This window comes from Lissotriton vulgaris, chromosome 4_1, assembly GCF_964263255.1.
Source record: "Lissotriton vulgaris chromosome 4_1, aLisVul1.2, whole genome shotgun sequence".
Lineage (NCBI taxonomy): Eukaryota > Metazoa > Chordata > Amphibia > Caudata > Salamandridae > Lissotriton > Lissotriton vulgaris.
This window is the reverse complement of record NC_141691.1, coordinates 725791110-725811541: the sequence shown is the minus strand read 5'-3', so window position 1 is coordinate 725811541 and position 20432 is coordinate 725791110. Positions and strand designations below refer to the sequence as shown.

Genomic DNA, 20432 nt, shown 5'->3' with positions numbered 1-20432 from the left:
TCAGTCATATTTTTTAGAGTAGGTTCTATACGTTGCAGCTTTAACACACGTAGCTCAAGTTGCATCTGTGAGAGCCTTTATTTGAGATGTACACACCTACAGTCCAAATATTATCAGCTGGGATGACATCTGGAGTTAGTTTCTGATCAGAGGACAACCATCACATGTATCACATGTACAACACTCTTTCCCTCTGTATGTTGTTTCATAATTTACTAATTACATAGAAGGGGCAGTTTTCTGATCAGCAGCAACAACATTTTAAGCCTGCCTATTTTGGGCTTTAGATCTTAGTGATTAAATACTTTCTTATTTAAACCGCGCCGATGTAGCAGAAGATCAATGTCAGGTTTTCAGGATAGCCCTAAAAATAAATGTACTTATTGGGGATCTAACTAACTTACATAGTCACTAGTTATTCTGAAAATATGTTATGGCCATGGCCTTCCTGGACATTTTTGGGGAACTCATGAGTTAAACGGAGAGCAAATTTTTAAATAAATTTGTGCAACTGCCATTATAATTCTGGGGTCCATTAGGATGGCGGACGTACAAAGTTCGTCTGCCATCCTGTCGGGGGCCGGTACCGTCCACCACATGGACGGAGGAACCGTGCCCCCAATTAGGATGCACCCGCCACAGTGGCGGGTGCATGCCGCATTTTTAACATTGCGGTGGACGGTGCTTAAAGCACCGGCCGCCGCAATGTTATGTTATGTTAAATGTTATGTTATGTTAAATGGGACTTTTATAGCGCAACGGCTACTCCAAAGGAGCTCCAGACCAAAGAAAGAGCTGGAAAACATAACAGTAAAAAGAGCAGGGGCCTAAAAGAGGGGGCAGATTATCCAGTGAACAGCCAGGTTTTTAAGTCTTTTCTGAAGGCAAGCAGGTTAGCGGTGTTTCGCAAGGACACCGGTAAGGAATTCCATAGCTGCGGAGCAAGAAAGCTAAAGGACCGGCCGCCTAGCCGAGCCCTTTTGATGCGTGGCACCCGAGCCAAAGCCAAAGCTTCTGACCTGAGGGATCGTACAGGTCGATAGAAGTCCAGCCTCCTCTGAAGATATTTGGCACCATTGCCATGCAAGGCCTTATGGGCGAGAGTCATGGCCTTGAAAAGTATCCTCTTCCGCACCGGAAGCCAGTGAAGGGATACAAGGAGATTGGAGGCACTGGTGCGGAAGTGCAGGCCAAAAATTGCACGAGCAGCAGCGTTCTGAGTAACCTGCAAACGCTGGAGGAGGTATTCAGGCAGACCCAGATATAGGACATTTGCATAGTCCAATCTGGACCCTATGAGTGCCTGAACAGTGATCCTCCGATGTTCCTCCGAGAGAAGGGGAAAGAACTTGCGCAACATTCTGAGTATCCCAAAGCATGTTCCCGTAAGAGTGGAAACCTGGGATTTGAGCGAGAGCTCGTTGTCAATTTTAACCCCCAGGTTCTTAGCCCACTTAGAGGACTAAGTGGGAGGGAACATGTCAGCAGGCCACCATCCCTGCCAATCTGGTTCTGATGGGCATCCGAAGAATAGTATTTCGGATTTGTCCGAATTGCATTTGAGGCTGTTGTGTGAAAACCAGCTAAAGACAGCCCCAAGGCACTCGCAGATCCTTTCTCCATCGAACTCTTCGCTCTTACGACAGGTGAATAGAAGCTGGGTGTCGTCAGCATAAGAGACGATCCGGGCCCCGTAGGACTCCGCCAGTGTCGCCAAAGGGGTCATAAGGATGTTAAATAGAGTGGGGCTCAGTACAGAGCCCTGAGGCACTCCGACTCCCAATGGCGGCATCTCGGCGGACCCGGGTGGGACCCAGACCGTCTGCCGGCGGTTGGCCAGAAAGGAACGAAACCAGTTGAGCACCATCCCCCCTAGACCGATGTTATGAAGTCTAGTGAGGAGATCCTCGTGGGGGACGGTGTCAAACGCCGCCGACAGGTCTAACATGACTAACATCACCCTGCCTCCTGTGTCCAGCACCTCCTTCACGATCTCCGAAACTTCCAGGAGCGCCGTCTCGGTGCTTAAGTTGGAACGAAAGCCCGATTGGGATTCATGAAGTAACTCATTAGACTCCAGGAAGTTAGAAAGCACGCTGTGCACGTGTTTCTCCAGGATCTTGGTCAGTGCTGGAAGGAGCGAGATTGGCCTATAATTAGAAGGCGCCTCTGGATCAAGATTGGTGTGCGTTTCACAGCACAACATGACAGGCACCGCGCGGTGCCTGCCATATTGTGCTGTGAAACGCAGAGGGGTACCATAGATACCCCCCATGTGCACCCCTCACCCACCCATCACCCTGGGGGCCCGCAACGGGCCCCCAAAGCAGGAACCGTATGCCTTTTCGTGGCGGCAAAGGCATTCCTCCCTGGCCATCCTAATATGGCTGGTGGTGTCTGATAGACACCGACACCATATCAGGCCGTTTCTGCCGCGGACGCAAGGCGACCGCGGCGGACAGGCGGCGGACGGTCTTCCCCTCCGCCATGGTCCCACCGCCGTTGTAATATGGCGGGGGGAAGAAAGGTGGCTGCATGGCGGTGGCGATCCGTCCGCCATCCTAATGGACCCTTAAGTTAGGATGTGCCTTCTGTATGTTTAAATGTACATACCAATTTGGGGTCAGATGTAGGTGGCTAAATACGGGTTGGTAATGCCAAAATTCGGTAAATTTCAGCGTTACAGACCGGTATTTAGCCATTCCTAATATAGGTAAGGAATTGGTAAATAAGGAATCAGTAAATACTGATTCCTTAATACCAATTCCTTATTGCTCTTGCATTTAAGGAATTGGTAATACCGATTCCTTAAATGCAATGTAGGAAGCACATTAAAGAGTGCTTTTCAGCCTTAAGAAATCGGTAATACCAACTTCAAGTTGGTGGTAATTACCGATTTCCCTTAAAAAAGCACTTTTTAGCTTTTTTTAAAGTGCCATGTGGCAAACATCCATGCCCTTAGGGCTTGTATGTGCGCCACATGTGCACACATGCACATTTCAGCAGTGCAACAGGGTGTCCTTTGGACACCCTGGCACCCTTGAAATACCTCCCGGTATTACCGATTCGGTAATACCGAATCGCTAATATTGAATGTCTTCACATTCATTCCTATGGGCCTCCAAGCCCATAGAAACGAATGGGTAGGTATTCCTTATTACTGAATCTCAATTACCGATTCGGTAATAAGGAATATTAAGGATGCAGTATTTTTTACCGAATCTTTATTGACATAGAAAATACTGATTTCTTAATAGCGAATCAGTAAAATTCGCTATTAAGTAATTGGTATTTCTCATTTACCTACATCTGGCCCTGGGTTCTCTATGTCTAAGTCTTCTACTAAATAAAGGCAAAAAAAAATTACATTAGACATCCAGACATAATAGTACTATTGTAAAGTGGTTAATAACACAAAATGACTTACCAGGGAGGATAGAAAAGCTGAATTGAGAAGTTTAGCATGGGAAGATCTGGGGAGAGCAGGAGCCCTAAGAGATACCAAAAAATGTTGGGAAATTATCAACCGCCCATTAATCACCGAAGAACTCAGGTGATGCTTGGGTAGCCCCCTTTACTGGCATTTTTAACCCACAGTACTAAAGGGTGGAGGAGTTTACAAGAGATCTATGCGTAGATCTACCTGCAGCCACCCAACTCCATTGGGCCATGAAGAGTTTGATCCACCTGGCGTTCATGGATTTGTCTAGTGCCTTTGACACCGTCATTGGGAAATACTGTGGGATATGCTGGAAAGTCTGGGAGTGGAAGAAGCACTGGTAGCCCTCATCCGCCGGTTACATTTTAATACCTCAGTTGTTATAAGATACGGCACTCAAGGGTAAAAAACTGATACGATATCCTCAACAGAGAGTGTTATCCACAAAGGTGTATTTTAGGCCCTTTTCTGTTTTTAATATACACAAATGGTTTGGAGGCCGCTTTACTAAGTAAGAATTTTGATTTCCCTAAAATTGGTAACAAACCTGTTCCCTTATTATCTTACGCTGATAACACTGTGCTAATGGCTATGACAGCTAATAACCTTCAGAATTCCCTTGATACGTTTATTGATTTTATATCCTCACTTGACCCAAAAGTACATTTTATTAAATCATATATCATGGTAGGCGGCCCGAAGAACACAACAACCAAGGACTTCGTTGCACGAAACAAGATAATAGAAAAGGTAGATCATTTTATCTACCTGGGAATTTATTTAACAATAAGCTGAATTGGGACCCTCTTGTTAGAGCAAGAGCCCACCAAACGACTAGGGCCGGGACGGGCTATTTCGTTTTGCATGTAAACTAGGCCATAAGCCTGTGAGGGAACTAATTACCCTTTATAAAGCCAAATGCATCTCTATTGCAACATATGGGGCATGGCTCTGGGAACATCCTAAAAGCTGGCAGTTGCAAATTTTGGAAATTAAATTTACCAAAAGGCTTTTGATGACGCTGAATGGTGCCCCCACCCACCTATGTCACAAGGAACTGGGACTAGAGTTTATAGAGGATCGCATATTTTGCGATCCTCTATAAACCCCCCTATTTTTATGGACTAACACTCTCACGAGAAATAATTATAGACTGTTAAAACCTGGCAAATTCCCTAAAAATACCATGGCTCTGCTTCTTGAGGGACAAATATCATGAAATAGGATTGGGGCACTTTTATGATAACCCTGAAAGCATCCCATCAAATGTTAAAGCTATTATTAAAGAGACGTTTTATTCCAGGAACAACATGCGTTGTCCTGAACAAGCTGAGATAGGCCCACTCCAGATGGCCCCTGCCTCACTGCAATATTATCTAACATTTACTACTAATCTGCAGACAAGATTTTATTTAACCAGATTCTGTTTATGCACTGTGCCCTTTTTGTTGGCATTTCCACGTCAGCGAGGGTGGGCTGATGAACTCATACCTTGTCATTGTGACAACATTACACGCCAAAGCGCTATGCACTTTACTCTATTCTGCACTTTATATAAAACGGCAAGGAGCAAATTCTTAGTCCCACTGCTAAAGAAAATTCGCCCCTGTACATAAATTGATGGTTTTAAATTCTTGCATACATTGGGTACCCCTGATGCAGGCACTCAGGGATGATAATGATGAGGAGGAAGAAGAGGAGGAGGACTTGGTGGCAGCTGACCCCACTAACACACCTAGGAACACACCTTAGTGAATGTATAGGACCTTCTTGCACACACCAGACCTTACTCTGACTGGGATTTTCACACAGCGCTGCCACGGGGGAGGGGGGAGTTCGGGACTGACGGGCGGTGGGGGAGGGTAGTTGACGGGGGTGGGGGAAGGGCGAAAACTACAAAAGCAGTCCTCTTTTTCTTGTAAATGTGATGTCGGACATTGAACTATGCAGCGAGGAATGGACTCAGCACAATGGCAGTTTAGTCTTCTTTCTGGAGACGTGCCGGATATGATGGGGGGAGAGATTTGATAAAGTGTCTTCTTGCTATGTTTCTTAATTATGCCATGGAGATATTGTCTGTACAATTATTTTGGTGCTGCAATAAAAACGATGTTACAAAAAAAAAAAATTGGGTACCCCTGATATTTGCATTGCGGTAGCCAGCTATATAAAAGTGTAGATGGCTATTAGAAAAAGCTGAAAGCTACTTTGCTGCTTCATTTTAATCATTGTATGTAAATAATTTATGAATTGATTTTAACTTACTGATTATAATTGTTGTATATTATATGATATGATGTGACCATTTTATTGTAAACTTTAATGGTTCTTTGAACCAAACAATAAAGTTATTTCAGAGAGACTTACCAATGAAATGGATGTTAACTCTTTCTCCATAATTTTTTGTCTGTGAGAAATGGAAGACACAAATAGTAATTAGTACCATATCTAATGTAAATGAACACTTTCAACATACACTTTTTGTGTAGCACGAGTGTATCAAACCATTTTGAAGGTGGGTGTTCTGTTGTGGTCTAATCACAAATTTTAATGTGCTGAGAGTTTGCATCAGGTGTTCTGTTAGTAAATTCAATTCAATTTCAAAACTTTATTCAGAAGCTTTTAGCAACCATAAAAGTAAATCACAGTACAAAAACATTTACACAATTCAGGGTGCATCAGGTGAAAAATCGTAAATCTGTAATCAAAGCATAGTACTGCCGGCGCGTAAAGCAGTTTTTAAGAAAGTACCAACACTAAGAATAATGTCATCATTATTTAACACACCAGATATGTAACAGTGTTTGCTCTGAAACAAAATAATAAGGAATGCTCCCAACGGCTACGGGCAAGCCAAGTATAATTAGTAGCAATAATCAGATTCCATAAATGAATATATCTAATCTTAGTGGGTGTTTCTGAGGAATCTTTGAACCTTTGGGATTCCTTGTAACTGGAAAATGCATCAGTCAAACTCTTCTTATTCTGACTGACACATATAGAGGAGTCTGTGAAAATAGATAACATCCCTGGTTGACAATAAACACTTTTTACATATGATAACCAGAGGATTTGTAGCCCCTTATCCAAAGAAAGGCAATCCAGTCTAGTTTCTGTTGGTAAAACAGCCATGGGGGTTTTCCAGATCAACAAACAAAAAAAGGGCGGTCCCTCCCGAATCAGACCTTCAAGATATGGCAGCCCAAGTTCCTCATGATAAAAAAAGTGGGAGGATGATAAAGGCAAAGATTACAGCCTCCTGAGGAATCTATTTTCTTCTTGCTGGATCACCTTACAATGTGAAATCTCCCATACCTTAGCACCATACAAAGCAATAAGAAGACACTGGAATTTGTAAATCTGTTACAGGGAAGTCAAGGATCCATAACCTGATGGTTGAGGTATATTACATAAGGACTTGTTAGCCCAGGAGCACTTTAGCATTCTATGTGAGATATTAGGGGACCAGAATCCTTCGGAGGCAATCAAAATACCCAAATAAGGAAAGGTGCTAATGCTGGTCAGAGAACTGGCACCAATCGATAATGTTGATAGAGTTCTACTCTTTGGGCCACAAGACAAGTGAGTCTTAAGATCCAGGGAATCCATAAAATTAACAAAACTGTGTACCAACTGACGCAGTGCCCTGGGAGTGTGTGCCACGATCACTGCGTCATCTGCATACAAAATTATATGATTGGTACGTCTTGTGTAGCACATAAAAGTGAGGGGTGGAGATTATTAACATATAAAATAAATAGAAGGGGTGTCAATACACACCTTGCCTAACTCCATGGTGGATTCCTATATCACCTTACACCTCCCTAAGTTGGATAATACCAGGCGCGGCTGGCACAGGTAAGAGTGGTGAGTTGGAAAGTTGACGGACGACGGGATAGGTAAAATTAAATTAAAAAATAACTAAAACCACTTAGCTTGCATTCGCCACATCACCGACTATGCGATGCAGGGGGCACAAGGTAAGTGATTTTATTTATTTAATTTTACCTATCCTGTCATCTGTTGACTTCCCCCCGCACCGCACCACCGCTCTTACCTATGCCAGCCGACCCTGATTAATACGGACCCTGGCACTCATTCCCTCATGCAAATGGGCAAGAAAGTGAACCTGTGCAATATAAAGACCCTGAGAAAGAAGGATGTGCCATAATATGGCCCTGTTTACACATTCAAATGTTGACGTCAGATCCATAAATGCAAGGTAAAGTGGAGATTGTTTAGCCACCGTATATTTACCTAGCACTAAATTAAGCTTAAGGTATTGTTCAGTGGTGCCCTGTTTGTGTCTGAATCCGTGCTGACATCCATATAGTACCGACTCAGCATCCACCCACTTCATTATCCTATTGTAACTTACTCAACGCAATATTTTTGCAGTGGTATGTATAAGAGAGATTGGCCTGCAACATGATGGTGAGGAATGATCGTCCTTTAAATATGGGAACTATAATTGAGGAGTTCCATGTACTAGGCACAGAAAGATGTACAAGACCTTTAAAAACATTTGTAAGAAGGGAGGCCCAGAACGGGATATCAAATCAATGGGAACCCCATCTGGACCAGGTGCCTTGCCTTGCAAGCTCAATTCAAGCAGGTTCGTATGAAAACACAACACTAAGCATGGATCAAATAAAAAATAGCTACAGCTGCTGGGCGAGCACAGATTTACCCAAAATGCTCTTCCCACTTACTACCAATAATATGGCAAGAAATGGTTGAGAATAAGGTATAACTTGATTTAAGTTCTGAGCCAGGAGATCAAAATGTCTTACTATTACCCTGCTGTGATGCCTGTAGGAGTATTTCCCAGTGAAGTAATAATAATAATAGGGGGATTTGTAGAGCGCATGGTGACGCCTACGGCGTGTTCCCGCGCTGAAGATCCTAGTGCTAGCAGAAGAGGTGAAGAGGTGAAGTGATATAACTTCCTGTCTGCGTGTATTGATTTCTTGTTTATATCGCTTGCATTACAAGTGGACCAAACTAGGGTCCCTAGGTTCAGCTATGAACACTTTGCGAAGGTTCCTATTTGCTGCTCTACACTTAGGGCCTAATTACAAGTCTGGCGGCCCGAGGTCCGACAGACTTCCAGGGGCGTGGCGGTGGCTGTCAAGTCACCGCCAGTCCAACTGCCATATCACAACTTTGGAAGTCGGACGGTGATTGCACAGCTGCAGCCGCCTCGTAACCGCCTGCTGTGGCTGTCTGGGTCCCCATAATATTCTGGTGGTGGCACTGCTGTGTCATGGAGGTCTTTACTCTATGAAAAGGCTGGCAGCCCTGAAATAGAGAGGACCATACAAGGACCATACAAGCCCCCTGTTGCCCATTTGCATGGGGATGCGTGCAGTAGGGCACAACATATGCCCCCCTGTGTGCATGCACCCCAGTTCCTGCACAGCATGGACTTTAGAGTCCAAGCTGTGCAGGAACTTTTTCGGGGCGTTCCCATTGCGTTGCCCATTTTCAGAGGCACCGCCTTGAGACCACCCAAAAAAGCCTAGACACAAGGAAACTCGTAATCTGGTGGGCAGTGGGCACACAGGGTTGGCTGTGCGGGAGTGGGCCACCGGCATGGCAGTACCCTCCCACACCACCAAACTCATAACCAGGCCCTCAGTGTTAAACCACCTTGGGGCATTACCCGCAGGCTTAGCTGGCGTACGTAAACACTCCCTGATCTAAAGGCACAAGTCTATGAAAGCACCCACCACCCGTAAGCCCTGATCCTCTTCAGACAACCGAGTAAAAACTAGTTCTTGATTGGTCTCAATTAAAGTGTTAAAAAAACTGGTCGTTATTTTGCAATCTCCACATCTCCCTCAAGTTATCGGTTGTGGGTTGAAGGTCATGAGCTCCAACATCGCTTCTGAAAATTCCACTGAAAAGATATGACAGCATGATTTCAATTGGTTTATGATCGCTGAAGGTCGAGGGGATGACCGTGCGCTGTTGTAATAAGTCTTCCAGGTTATCGGTAATAAATACATAGTGAATTACTGAGTGACTTCCTCTACCTCTAAACGTTGTGACCTTGGTACAACTTGGTTCTACAGCAGGTAGCGCATTTAACATGCCGACTGAAGCGCAAAATGTAAGTAATTCCTTGCTGCGAGAATCTGTATTGCTACATACAGTCAGCCGCAGTCTGTAGTGGGAGTACCTGCCGGGCGATGACCTGGGGAGGGGAAGGGGCAGGGTGGAAGGTAGTAAACTATGGATTACGGAGGTTTACAGGTAAGTAAACATATAAATAAATAAAACGAATTTCGTTGCGCACACTGCATCGCATTTGGGGATGCAGTGCATGCAACAAAATTCGTTTAATTGATGTATATGTTTACTTACCTGTAAACCTCCGTAATCCATAGTTTACTACCCCCCACCCTTAGGGTGACCAGGCGTCCCGGATTTGCCCGGACAGTTGCCGTATTTTGGCAGCTGTCCCCGCAGATTTCATGAAATTAAGCTCATGTCCGGTTTTTAGAGAGGGTCGGGTGAAAGCGGCGGGAGGTATCTTTTTATGTTTTGCAAAGCATGGATATTTAACAACTGTTATGAGAAAGCACTTTGATTAACAGGCATGCTACTGGCCTTAAAAATGGCATTTTATGTATGTTCTTACTGCCTCTTCAGTAATTCTCTGCTAAGGAACACTGTCATTCTGTGCGCTGGGGTGAAGGAAAATTGTGGTCCTTCTTCTATTTTTAGGAAATGTCCAGGTTTTTGGCTTTAAAATTCAAAATTTGCAAACATCGGTGACAAGAATTTTCAATTCTATTATGGACAAGGAGGCGAGGATAATGCTTAGTCTCATTTCTTTATTAGAAATGCCCAGCAGCCATAGAAAAAACAGATAAAACCACAATACCCATAAACACCTGGGTAACAACCATAGAGTCTGCACTATATAACCTCATGTAGATAGTCACACTTCCTCTTTCTTTGCTGCTCTGCAGCCAGTTAAGTGTTTATCTTGTTACTTACTTGTATTTTCATGTATTTGCTTATGCTGCTTCGTTACGCTTGTTAGCGCTTTCATTTGTGCTGCCTTTCGCGCTCGCGCTTTCAGCTGCTTTCGTTTTGCCTTCGGTTTGCGGCACTTGTGCAGCTGGGAGCGTTTGTCACCTACCCTTTGGTCCGGGCGCCTTGTGCCCGTGTCCGCTTATTGTGGAGTGGGAGTAGGGGGTGGTAGAGAGCTCGCGCTGCTTGCGCGAGCTCCTCTCGGTGTTTGGGCAGGCAGCCAGTTTCCGCGCATGCGCAGTAGGGATTTACAGCGCTCTGTGTGTGGAGAGCACCGGAGCTTATCTGAAGGACGTCCTTTGCGAGTCACACGCCCACAGCCTCCCAATTAACCCCCGCTTGACGCTGGTTGCTGGAAAAGGCTGCCGGCTGGATACTTTGGCATACACTCTGCCTAGAGTGCATTTTTGGTATAGCGGCAAGCCCTCCCCCACATTTGAAATACTTTTGGGGCAGTTTACTGTCAGTGGAAACCATAAAGTCAACATGGAAAGTCAATCAAGGAACACCAACTCCAATCCAGGACAACGAAGGAGAGTCCAGAAATGCAACGGCAGAAGAATACAGGAACCACAATCCTCAAAGGAGAAGGCAGGAAAAACCAGGCATCAACGAAGAGTCATCACTTGGGGTCAGATCCTGAAAAGAGACACAGAGCCGTAATACACATTCTGTGCAATCATGAACATACAAAAGAAGGGTGGGTAGAAAAGAAGATCAGTGCATCATGACAACAACATGGAAATCTTGAATATGCGTACAGTAACAATAATGTATACAACAATGGGTGGGATAATCCTCGCCTTCATGTCCTTAATAGAATTGAAAATTCTTGTCACGAATGTTTGCAAATTTTGAATTCTATTTCAGGACAGGAGGCTCCGATTATGCTTGTTTAAAGCTGCTCCACCACTACAGAAGCAACATGATCAATAGGCTTAAAATAAAAGGTTTTGAAAACAGAATCAGAGAACCAGTCAGCGGCCTTCATAATATCAAACAACGTTACTCCCAATGAGAAGGCTTTAGAAGCCATAGCTCCCCATGCAGAATGAGCCCCAAATACAGACACATCAATGCCAGCTTCCACCATGAGCCATCGTACCCACCTAGCCAATGTAGCCGGGGTAACGGGGCGAAAGGGCTTCTGCAATGCAATCAATAATTGTCCTTGCATATCAGAACGAAAAGAAGAAGTGTTTACTTCGTAATCCTTGAGGCATTGAACGACACAAAGGTTAGGATGTGCAGGGAAAGACGGATAAGAAATAACCGCAGTATTGGTCTTGGTACGCCTAGAGAGATGAAACGTGACGCCCTCAGGAGTAAAAATGCGCCCGGCTAGAACCAAAGCCGGGCATCTGACACCCACTTGCAGGAGACCAGACACAACAACATAGTGAGTTTGGCTGACAGTTGTTTCCGAGACAATAAAGAATTGACTGGCCAAGCCTCTAGAAAACGCAAAACAAGAGATACGTCCCATAATGAAACATATTTCGGACGCGGAGGATTCGCAAGGCGTATACCCTTGAGCAATTTAGCAACTAAAGGATGTTCCCCTGCCGGTTTACCTTCCACATGGAGGTGACCCGCAGAAATAGCTGAACGGAAGTTGTTCACCGTGCGATATGCCAAACCAGAGGAAGCCAGAGAGGCCAAAAAATTGACCATTACAGAAACATCAGCCGGTGTTGGATTAACTTGCCGTTGAACACCCAGTCACTCCAATGCTTCCAAGAGCCTCTGTAGCGTTTGTGGGTACTAGGAGACCAGGCGTCATTGATGAATCTGGAAGCGTCCGCAGAAAGGCCTGGGACCGACCAGCGTTCCCCGAAATCCGCCACGCCAGAAGAAGGAGAGAGCCTGCCTGAAAACAGGGGATGCGGATTCTGAAGCGGATCTAGCAGGAGATTCCACATCTGGAGAAGAAGGAACGGCACTGCACAAGCTATTTCCAGGAGAACCGGGAACCACGCCTGAGCTCTCCACAGGGGAGCAATCAAAATCAATTCCGTCTGGTAGCGTTTCGTGTAGGCCAGAACCCTGGGGATCATCATGTACGGGGGAAAGGCGTAACACATCGCTGTCGGCCACGGTTGGAGAAAGCATCCGTGGCCAGGGCCTCGGGAGCCGGTCTCCAACTGAAGAACTGTGGGAGTTGGGTGTTGTGGCGGGACGCAAAGAGGTCGATCTGACATAGGCCCCAGGACCGAAGGAGATGACGGAACACACGAGGATGGAGCCGCCAATCGCTGAAATCCCTCAGATACCTCGAATTCCAATCCACCACGAGGTTGTTGCACCCCGGAAGGTATTCTGCAATAACCATGATCTTGTGTTGCAGAAAATAATGCCAAAAATCCTTGGCAATTTCCGCCAGTAACCTCGACCTAGTACCACCAATTTGTTGATGTAACGGACTGCCGATATGTTGTCCATGCGGAGAAGTATGCAGCAGTTGGACTGAAGGGGAGAGAAGCAACGAATCGCGAATGAGCCTGCCAGTAGCTCCAAACAGTTGATGTGAAGGGAGAGCTCTTGGGGAGACCACCGACCCCCCGTTGAGGCAGGACCGCACCGGGCTCCCCAGCCCCAACAGCTGGCATCCGATTTGATCACCACGACCTCCAGCTAATCTTTAATCTTTCCCATTCCCCCTCATCCGCCCAGAATGTCCAAACAGTCATGTAGTTCATTCAGGACTGGATGAACTGCAACCACCTCAAACTCAATCCGGACAAGACAGAGCTGGTCTTGACCGGAGGTGGTTGGGGTCCCTGGTCTCCGTCCCATTGGCCCCCATCACTTGGTGCTCCCCCACTCCCAGTTCCCAAAGTTAAAACCCTCGGCATTCTTCTTAACTCCCAACTTTCTGTTCACTCTCAGGTTAGTTCTGTTGTGTCTTCTTGTTTCTTTTCCCTCAGGACAATCAGGAAGATTTCCCGCTTCTTTTCCCTCCCGGCTCTAAAAATCATCGTGATGGCAATGGCGCTCTCACGCCTTGATTATGGCAACACAATCTATAATGGCGCGCCGGCCTATGCTTTTCACCGCCTGCAACTAGTGCAGAACCAGGCGGCTCGCCTGATTCATGGCCTGCCCAAATTTCATCGTGCCACCCCCTTACTGCAGGCACTACACTGGTTGCCTGTGAGAGAGCGAGCCTTATTCAAACTTGGCTGCCTCACCTTCCAGGCCAGAATGGGCACCGCCCCTGAGTTTATATGCTCTGCCATCAAGCCCTACATGCCGGGTAGAGAACTCCGTTCCACCCACATGGCACTCCTGACCACTCCACGTTTTAAAAAGAAGAAGGCTGCTGGAACAAAATTTGCTGTCCTCGCCCCAGCTTTCTGGAACTCCCTCCCTGTGGGACTTCGCACTTCACCTTCCTACACAGAGTTCCGGAAAAACCTTAAAACCTTACTTTTTTCCCGAGCTTTTGCTGCCTAATCTCCCCTTGCCACTGACGTTGGTCGTAATCTGAAAAGCGCCATGAAACCGCTTGGTAAAAGTGCGCTTAATAAATGTTTTTAAATTCAAATTAAATTCAAATTCCGGCGTGGACCTGATCAGGGCTCGACCATTCCAAGCCTCCATATGATCCAGCCACCATTGCATCTCTGACCTCGCGTCCTCCGATAGAGGAATTTGATCTGAATACCTGAGGCCGTTTTGGAGATGCCGAATCTTCAGGCGCTGCAACGCTCGGTAATGCAGCGGGCCGGGAAGATCGCTTGAAGGGAAGAAGCCAAGAGACCGACAACTCGTGCTAACGATCTCAACGACACAGTCGGTTTCGCAATAACGGAAGTCAATTCCCGTTTGATATACCAAATCTTCTGATTGTTTAAAAGAAGCTGACACGTGAGGGAGTTGACCTTGAAACCCAAGAAGTCGATCACCTGAGTCAGACGCAACACAGACTTCTGAGCATTCACAAGAAAGCCGAGAGACTGCAAGAGCTCGATGGTCCACTCCAGATGAGACATCAGTTTGACTGGACAATCCGCCAGAAGGAGGATGTCGTCCAAATAAATGATCAACCGAACTCCTCGACTGCGAAGAGACTCCACGACAGGCCTCAACAGCTTCGTGAAGCACCAAGGTGTTGGCGAGAGGCCGATGGAGAGAACTTGATACTCGTACCAAGTCCCCAGCCAATGAAATTGGAGGAAGCGGCGATGCGGGCGGAAGATCGGAACGGACAAGTAAGCGTCCTTGAGGTCCAAGCGAACCATCCAATCCTTCTCGCGCAGAAGGTCTCGCAGTAGATGGATACCCTCCATCTTGAAGTGGCGGTAGACCACTCCCCCGTTGAATTCCTTCAGATTAGTACTAACCTCGATCCCCCTCCTTTCTTCTCCACAAGGAAGACCCTACTGACGTACCCCTGAGGATGACGCACGGTTGGAACAATCACCCCTTTTAAGAGAAGCGACCTGAGTTCCTCTGTGATGAACTCCTGATCTTTGTGGGAAAAATAAAGTGGAGATGGAAGATGGGTTTGACACTGGGACTGATAAAACTCTATTTTGTATCCCTGGACCGTCTCCAGCACCCATGCATCGCTGGAGCTCAAGCACCAATTGTCTAGGAAAAAACGTATCCTGCCCCCCAGAACAACACTGCATGCAGGAATCAGACTCACCTGAAGATCTGGAATCTTGATATCCACCGGATTGACCACCGGAACATCCTTTTTTGTACTGGCCACGGCACTTTCTGGATGGATAGAAGTTAGATCTCTGGGAGTAGTTGGAATCTTGCTGACCTCCTCTATGGGACTGGTACCCCCTCTGATTGGGTTGTTGTTGACCACGGCCGAACGAGCGTCCCCTATTTCGTCCGGCCTTGCTAAAAACCGGACAAAAAGCTCTACGGAGTGATGCTTGGGCCTTGTCCAAGCCACTGAAGGTACTTACAAACTGGGTCAGTTCTTTCAAAAATGGCTGACCAAAAAGTACACCTTGCGCAGCAGGACCCGACTCAGAGGTGGAAAGCTCTGCCAATTTTGGGTCGAGTTTCAGAAGGATGGACCTACGCCTCTCACTAGAGAGAGCGCAATTAGCGTTGCCAAGCTGGCAAATTGCTCTCTGAGCCCACTCTATGTGTTCATCAGGATCCATCATCGTCGACGATTCTTTAGCCATGAAGCCAAGATCCAAAATCTTAGTCAGGGGGCCTAGCATATCAAGGACCTTGTCCTGGCACGAACACCAGGAACGGTCCAGACGCTTTTTCGGGTCTTTAGCAAATTTGCGCAGGTATGTCACAATGGTGGGATCAACCTCCGGCGTGTCCGCCAAGTTGTCTGCCAGATCTGGTCGAGGGCACTCTGAACGGAGATGTGCACGGACCTCCTTCTCAAAAGGCCGACGGATGTGTTGCTGCACATAATCAGCCACCGCTCGGGACGGGAGCCAAGCCGTCGAATTGGGGTGAATAATGTCTGCGGGATCAAATTTGAGCACTGGAGGGTGCGTGGGGGCATCCACAAAATGCTCCTTACATTTTCTCTTCTGAGGAGGAGGGGAGGCGTGATCCGAGGAAGATGATGACAGCTGGTCATCACTGTCAGGGTCAACTGGCACAGATTTGGATTTGGTAGCATCCAAAGATTTCGCCAACCGCTGAAAGTCTGAGGCATGGGGATTCCCAGGGGAAGTGGAAAACTTTTGCGAAGCTGGAACCCAACCTTGTTGTTGAGCATACTGTGTCAAATGTCTCTTTAGAGGAGTGATTGCACGAACCAGTGTCTTATTCATGGAGTGTTGCACACCCCTATCAAGAGCCTCCACCAAATCCTGTTCGAGAGACTCAGAAGGCTCCTCGTCATATTCTGCGTCATCTTCATATTAGAACTCATTCATTGCACACTGGTAGTGTAAATATGCCCACAAGATGACAGAACTGTCAATTGCCGAAGGCAAACGTCAGGGGAAGTGACAAAAACCCCACAGCAAGCCAAGGAAAAGCAGTAAACTGCCCCAAAAGTATTTCAAATGTGGGGGAGGGCTTGCCGCTATACCAAAAATGCACTCTAGGCAGAGCGTATGCCAAAGTATCCAGCCGGCAGCCTTTTCCAGCAACCAGCGTCAAGCGGGGGTTAATTGGGAGGCTGTGGGCGTGTGACTCGCAAAGGACATCCTTCAGATAAGCTCCGGTGTATACACATTAAATCACTGGCTAAACAGAGGTATGAGGGGTGACCAAGGATAACTGTATTAATTAGACTAGAAATTAATTTTAATAGCGGTGTGAACCTTGAATTAGGTATATTAATGAAATCATCAAATAAAAACTTACAATGTGCAGGTTAATAGTTTTATGGCTTGGAAACTATTCTCGTGAGTTGCAATAACTTTCACATTAACCCCTGTATTTATGCGTATCCAGGTAGCCAGCAACTGAAACACGCCCGCTAGGTGAAAGCTTAGCAGAGGAGGAAAAACTATGGCACCCTGGGAAGATTACCCCGATGTTTCTTGGAATAAGATTATATCATAATTCCTGATAAAACTTCACCAGTTCATTATGTGAAACTTTGATTAATGGCCTGCCACGTTTCAGCTTAATATTCCCATCTGAGTATTATAAGCAGCCCTCTCAGTGCACGCTTCATGAATAGGATGGTTGGAAGTAGTAGAAGTAACAGGGGCTGAAGATGGAGCTCTTGCGTGCACTGGGTATTTGGGGATGCAGCACTTGGCCCTTACGCCATAATGCTGTACTAGAGTTATTGAGGTTTGTAATTAGTATAAGTATGAGGCCTTTCCCTTGGGAGAAACTGAATCATTCTTCACTTCATCTTGCCTGGACATTACAAGCACTTCTTGTAGTCAATCCACATGCTCAAGATCGCTAAGTACAACAAGCATTTGCAATGCAATCGGTCTCGCCTTTGAGACCTTAAATGTATTTAGCAATGCAGCACATAAGCCTGGGTGATGAAACATCTACTGTTCTTTAACATGGAGGAAAAATAAGCACCAAACTGCATGACATACCAGGTATGGGAACACATGGAGAGAAATATTGCCTTTCAGCGGGAGATGATATAGTCCAAAGCTCTGTTTTTAATATAAAATCAGGGCCTTCGGTGGTCATAGCACTGAAAATACAAGATGACATTTTTTTTATCTAGGGGTGCTCATGGAAGACCATTTCTATGGACTGGAATATAGAGAATGCTAAAGTGATTCGGGTATTTTACTGACCTCTGCTGGTTGTTTTCTATCAAGAAAGTTAAATAGAGGCAGTTGCCAGAAAAATTAAAAAAAGAAAGTCGCTAAGCAGAAAGCAATTCTGGTATTTTACTGACCTATGCTGGTCTTTTTCTATCAAGACAGTTAAATAGAGGCAGTTGAACAGAAAAAAAAGTCCCTAAGCGGAAGCAGACAAGTCCTAGGGCTGATCTCCAGAGCCCCCAAATTGCATACACTTATCTGTATATACTAAAGTATATACAAGATGCTCGACCTAAAAAAGGCATCAGAGCAAGGAAAGATGTTGGGAGTGTGCAATGTTTGGGGAGAAGGGACTCTTGGGCAAGCTGGTGGCCTGTAGAAGTAACCCAGGGGCAAAGTAACAATCGCAGTTTCATTATGCATATAATATTCATTTTCGCATAGTATTTTCCGCACACTTGCAAGCCTTTTCAAATTGATGATAATACAGTCACCCGGGGTGTTCTTCTGAGAGTGACCCAGCCAACCCATCCTCCTCTCCATTAGGATTTCATTTGAGCCCCAAGTATCAGTGTTTTTATACTTAGACAACCAATGGCCAGTCTTACTCCTAAATTGGCTCCAAGACTCCTGCTGCCTCTATTTTAGTAGAGGGAGGGACCCCAGCCACGATTAATACATTAGGGCAAGCTGCAGGAGGAAGACTCAAAATATCTTTGCAAGGGGCTGTTACAGAACTAAGATAGGATTTATTTGATGGATTAGTTATTGGCTGTACACAACGTGACAAGGCATTCTGGATCTGTGGGTTAACATTAGAATTGGTAATAGATAATAGATAAGCTCCTGGGCACAGCACTGGACTGATACTCCCCGTGCCAACCAGGGGAGCAATCTGATTATAACTTGTGGCCTGTAAGTTGGTTATCCACAAGGGATGTGGTAATTTGAGTGTTTGAGACAATTGAGCGCATCCAGAGTTAACTTGGATAAACGGACCACCATCCATTGGCTTTTCAGAAGCACCCAGTTTAAGCAGGTTGTCCAACAGGCCCTCAATATCACTCAATCATTCTGTTAATGGTTTAAGTTTCTCTTCCAATGTGGACACAACCTTGGCCCAGTACGTGTCCAGCAATATAAGTTTGGGTGGTTGGGGATCAGAGGTCTAGGTAGTACTGGACATAGAGATTGTGGTAGGGGCACCAATTGTTTAATTCAAGAAAAGATTTGGTTAGGCCCTTTGCTATTCTGGCAGCAAGGTAACTGCTTTATTTTACCCTCCTCTCCAGGCTATTTCCTTTTAGCCTCCACATTATTGCCCGGCTGCCTCCTCAATTTCGCCGTTAGTATTGGGTGTGGTGCACCATTTTGTGGTAGTCTTCCTGGTTAAATTAATCAGGGACTGCAGTAGCTTTAGTAACACCATTTATGTCCCAATGCTCTAATGATGCCAACTCTTCGTTAGTGCCTACCTTACCCACATTGCCCACAGACCACACACTTAAGTTACGATCGGCCCGGTGTGTTGAGAGGACACTGTCCCATGTTCCAAGGCAGGGCCAGTGCTAAGCATTGGCAGTGTAGGCAGCTACTCGCACTCAGCCCACCAGCATGGGGCCTGCACCAGTTTAACAGACCACCAGCCCTCTTGTCTTGTACTCCTGCTGATTCAATTGAAAGAAAGGCTCTCTTTGCAATTGGGCCTATGAGAGGGTGGGGGTCCTCCTTGGACCTCTTAGGGATGTGTCCCAGTTGCCAGGAGGTGCATTTTGCACGTTTGTCCATTCAGAGACACCGCAGGACGCTTATTGTCAGCACTTTAGTGCCGCACAGGTTTAACTCTCAGCCCTCAAGCAATTCTCACACCTTCAGCTGCAAAAGAGGTGCTTGTAGGTAGCTGAGAGGAGGAGCTGCAGCCCAGGAGAAGTCTGCACAAAGCAGCTTTCGGAGCCCTGAATGTGCCAATTATGAAAATTAGAGGGGCCTCGCCCATTCCCTTTTGGCCCAGGGCCCCAAAAATCCTAGAACGCCCCTGTTCTAAGGAGAATTTACGTTCAGTTAGATCTATTTCTCCAGCCACAATTTCAATGGCCCGCTCAAGCATTCTTTTAAGGGTAACTGTTGAGTGCACTGCCTGAACATTCCCGCCGCCTCTCCATTTACCCATAGCTTACATTTATTATCTCCATAATGCAGTGAGCCTGATCATAAAACTCAGGTTACTGGTAAGGGCAAAATACCAAGAGGGGGTGAAAGGACAGCCCGGCGTTGACTAGCTACAGATGTGCGCAGAAGCGCCCGGGCTTTGCCTGGCCCAGGCATGTCCCACGCAGCGGGAGCATCACACCCTTAGGTAAGCCCTGGAAGCGCTGGGCAGTATGGGGCATGTAGTCCTTCCCCAGCAGCGCCCCAAATCTATGGTGCAACACGGCTCACCTCCCAGCAGCAAACAGAGTACTCACGCTCCCCACAACAGCAGTAGTGTCGCACCCTTAGGTTAGCGCTGGTAGGTATTGTGCATTTAATCCACAGTATGGCTTGGCGCACCTCCCAGCAACAGAGTCTTCACGCTTTGTTAGTCAAATGAATTCTTAAATGTTGCTGTATATAAACAAGGTAAGGCTTCAGGAGAAGTGATCATATGAGGTATTTCTTTTACAATTTGGAGGAGATGGCCTTCCCTAGATTTGTGGGCTTGAAAAGATGTTGTTTCCAAAGTGGCTAAAGTGACCTGCACAGGAGTGTCACACCCT

The 20432-nt window shown here is 46.2% G+C and overlaps 1 protein-coding gene across 1 annotated transcript in view; it reads right to left on the bottom strand.

Moving 5' to 3' along the window:
* CAGE1 (cancer antigen 1) overlaps positions 1–20432 on the bottom strand; it is a 1013025-nt gene that overhangs the window by 68687 nt on the left and 923906 nt on the right. The window contains exon 14 of the mRNA XM_086966850.1: positions 5807–5846. Within this exon, the coding sequence (XP_086822976.1) occupies positions 5807–5846 (40 nt within the window). The remainder of the gene's footprint in view (positions 1–5806; positions 5847–20432) is intronic.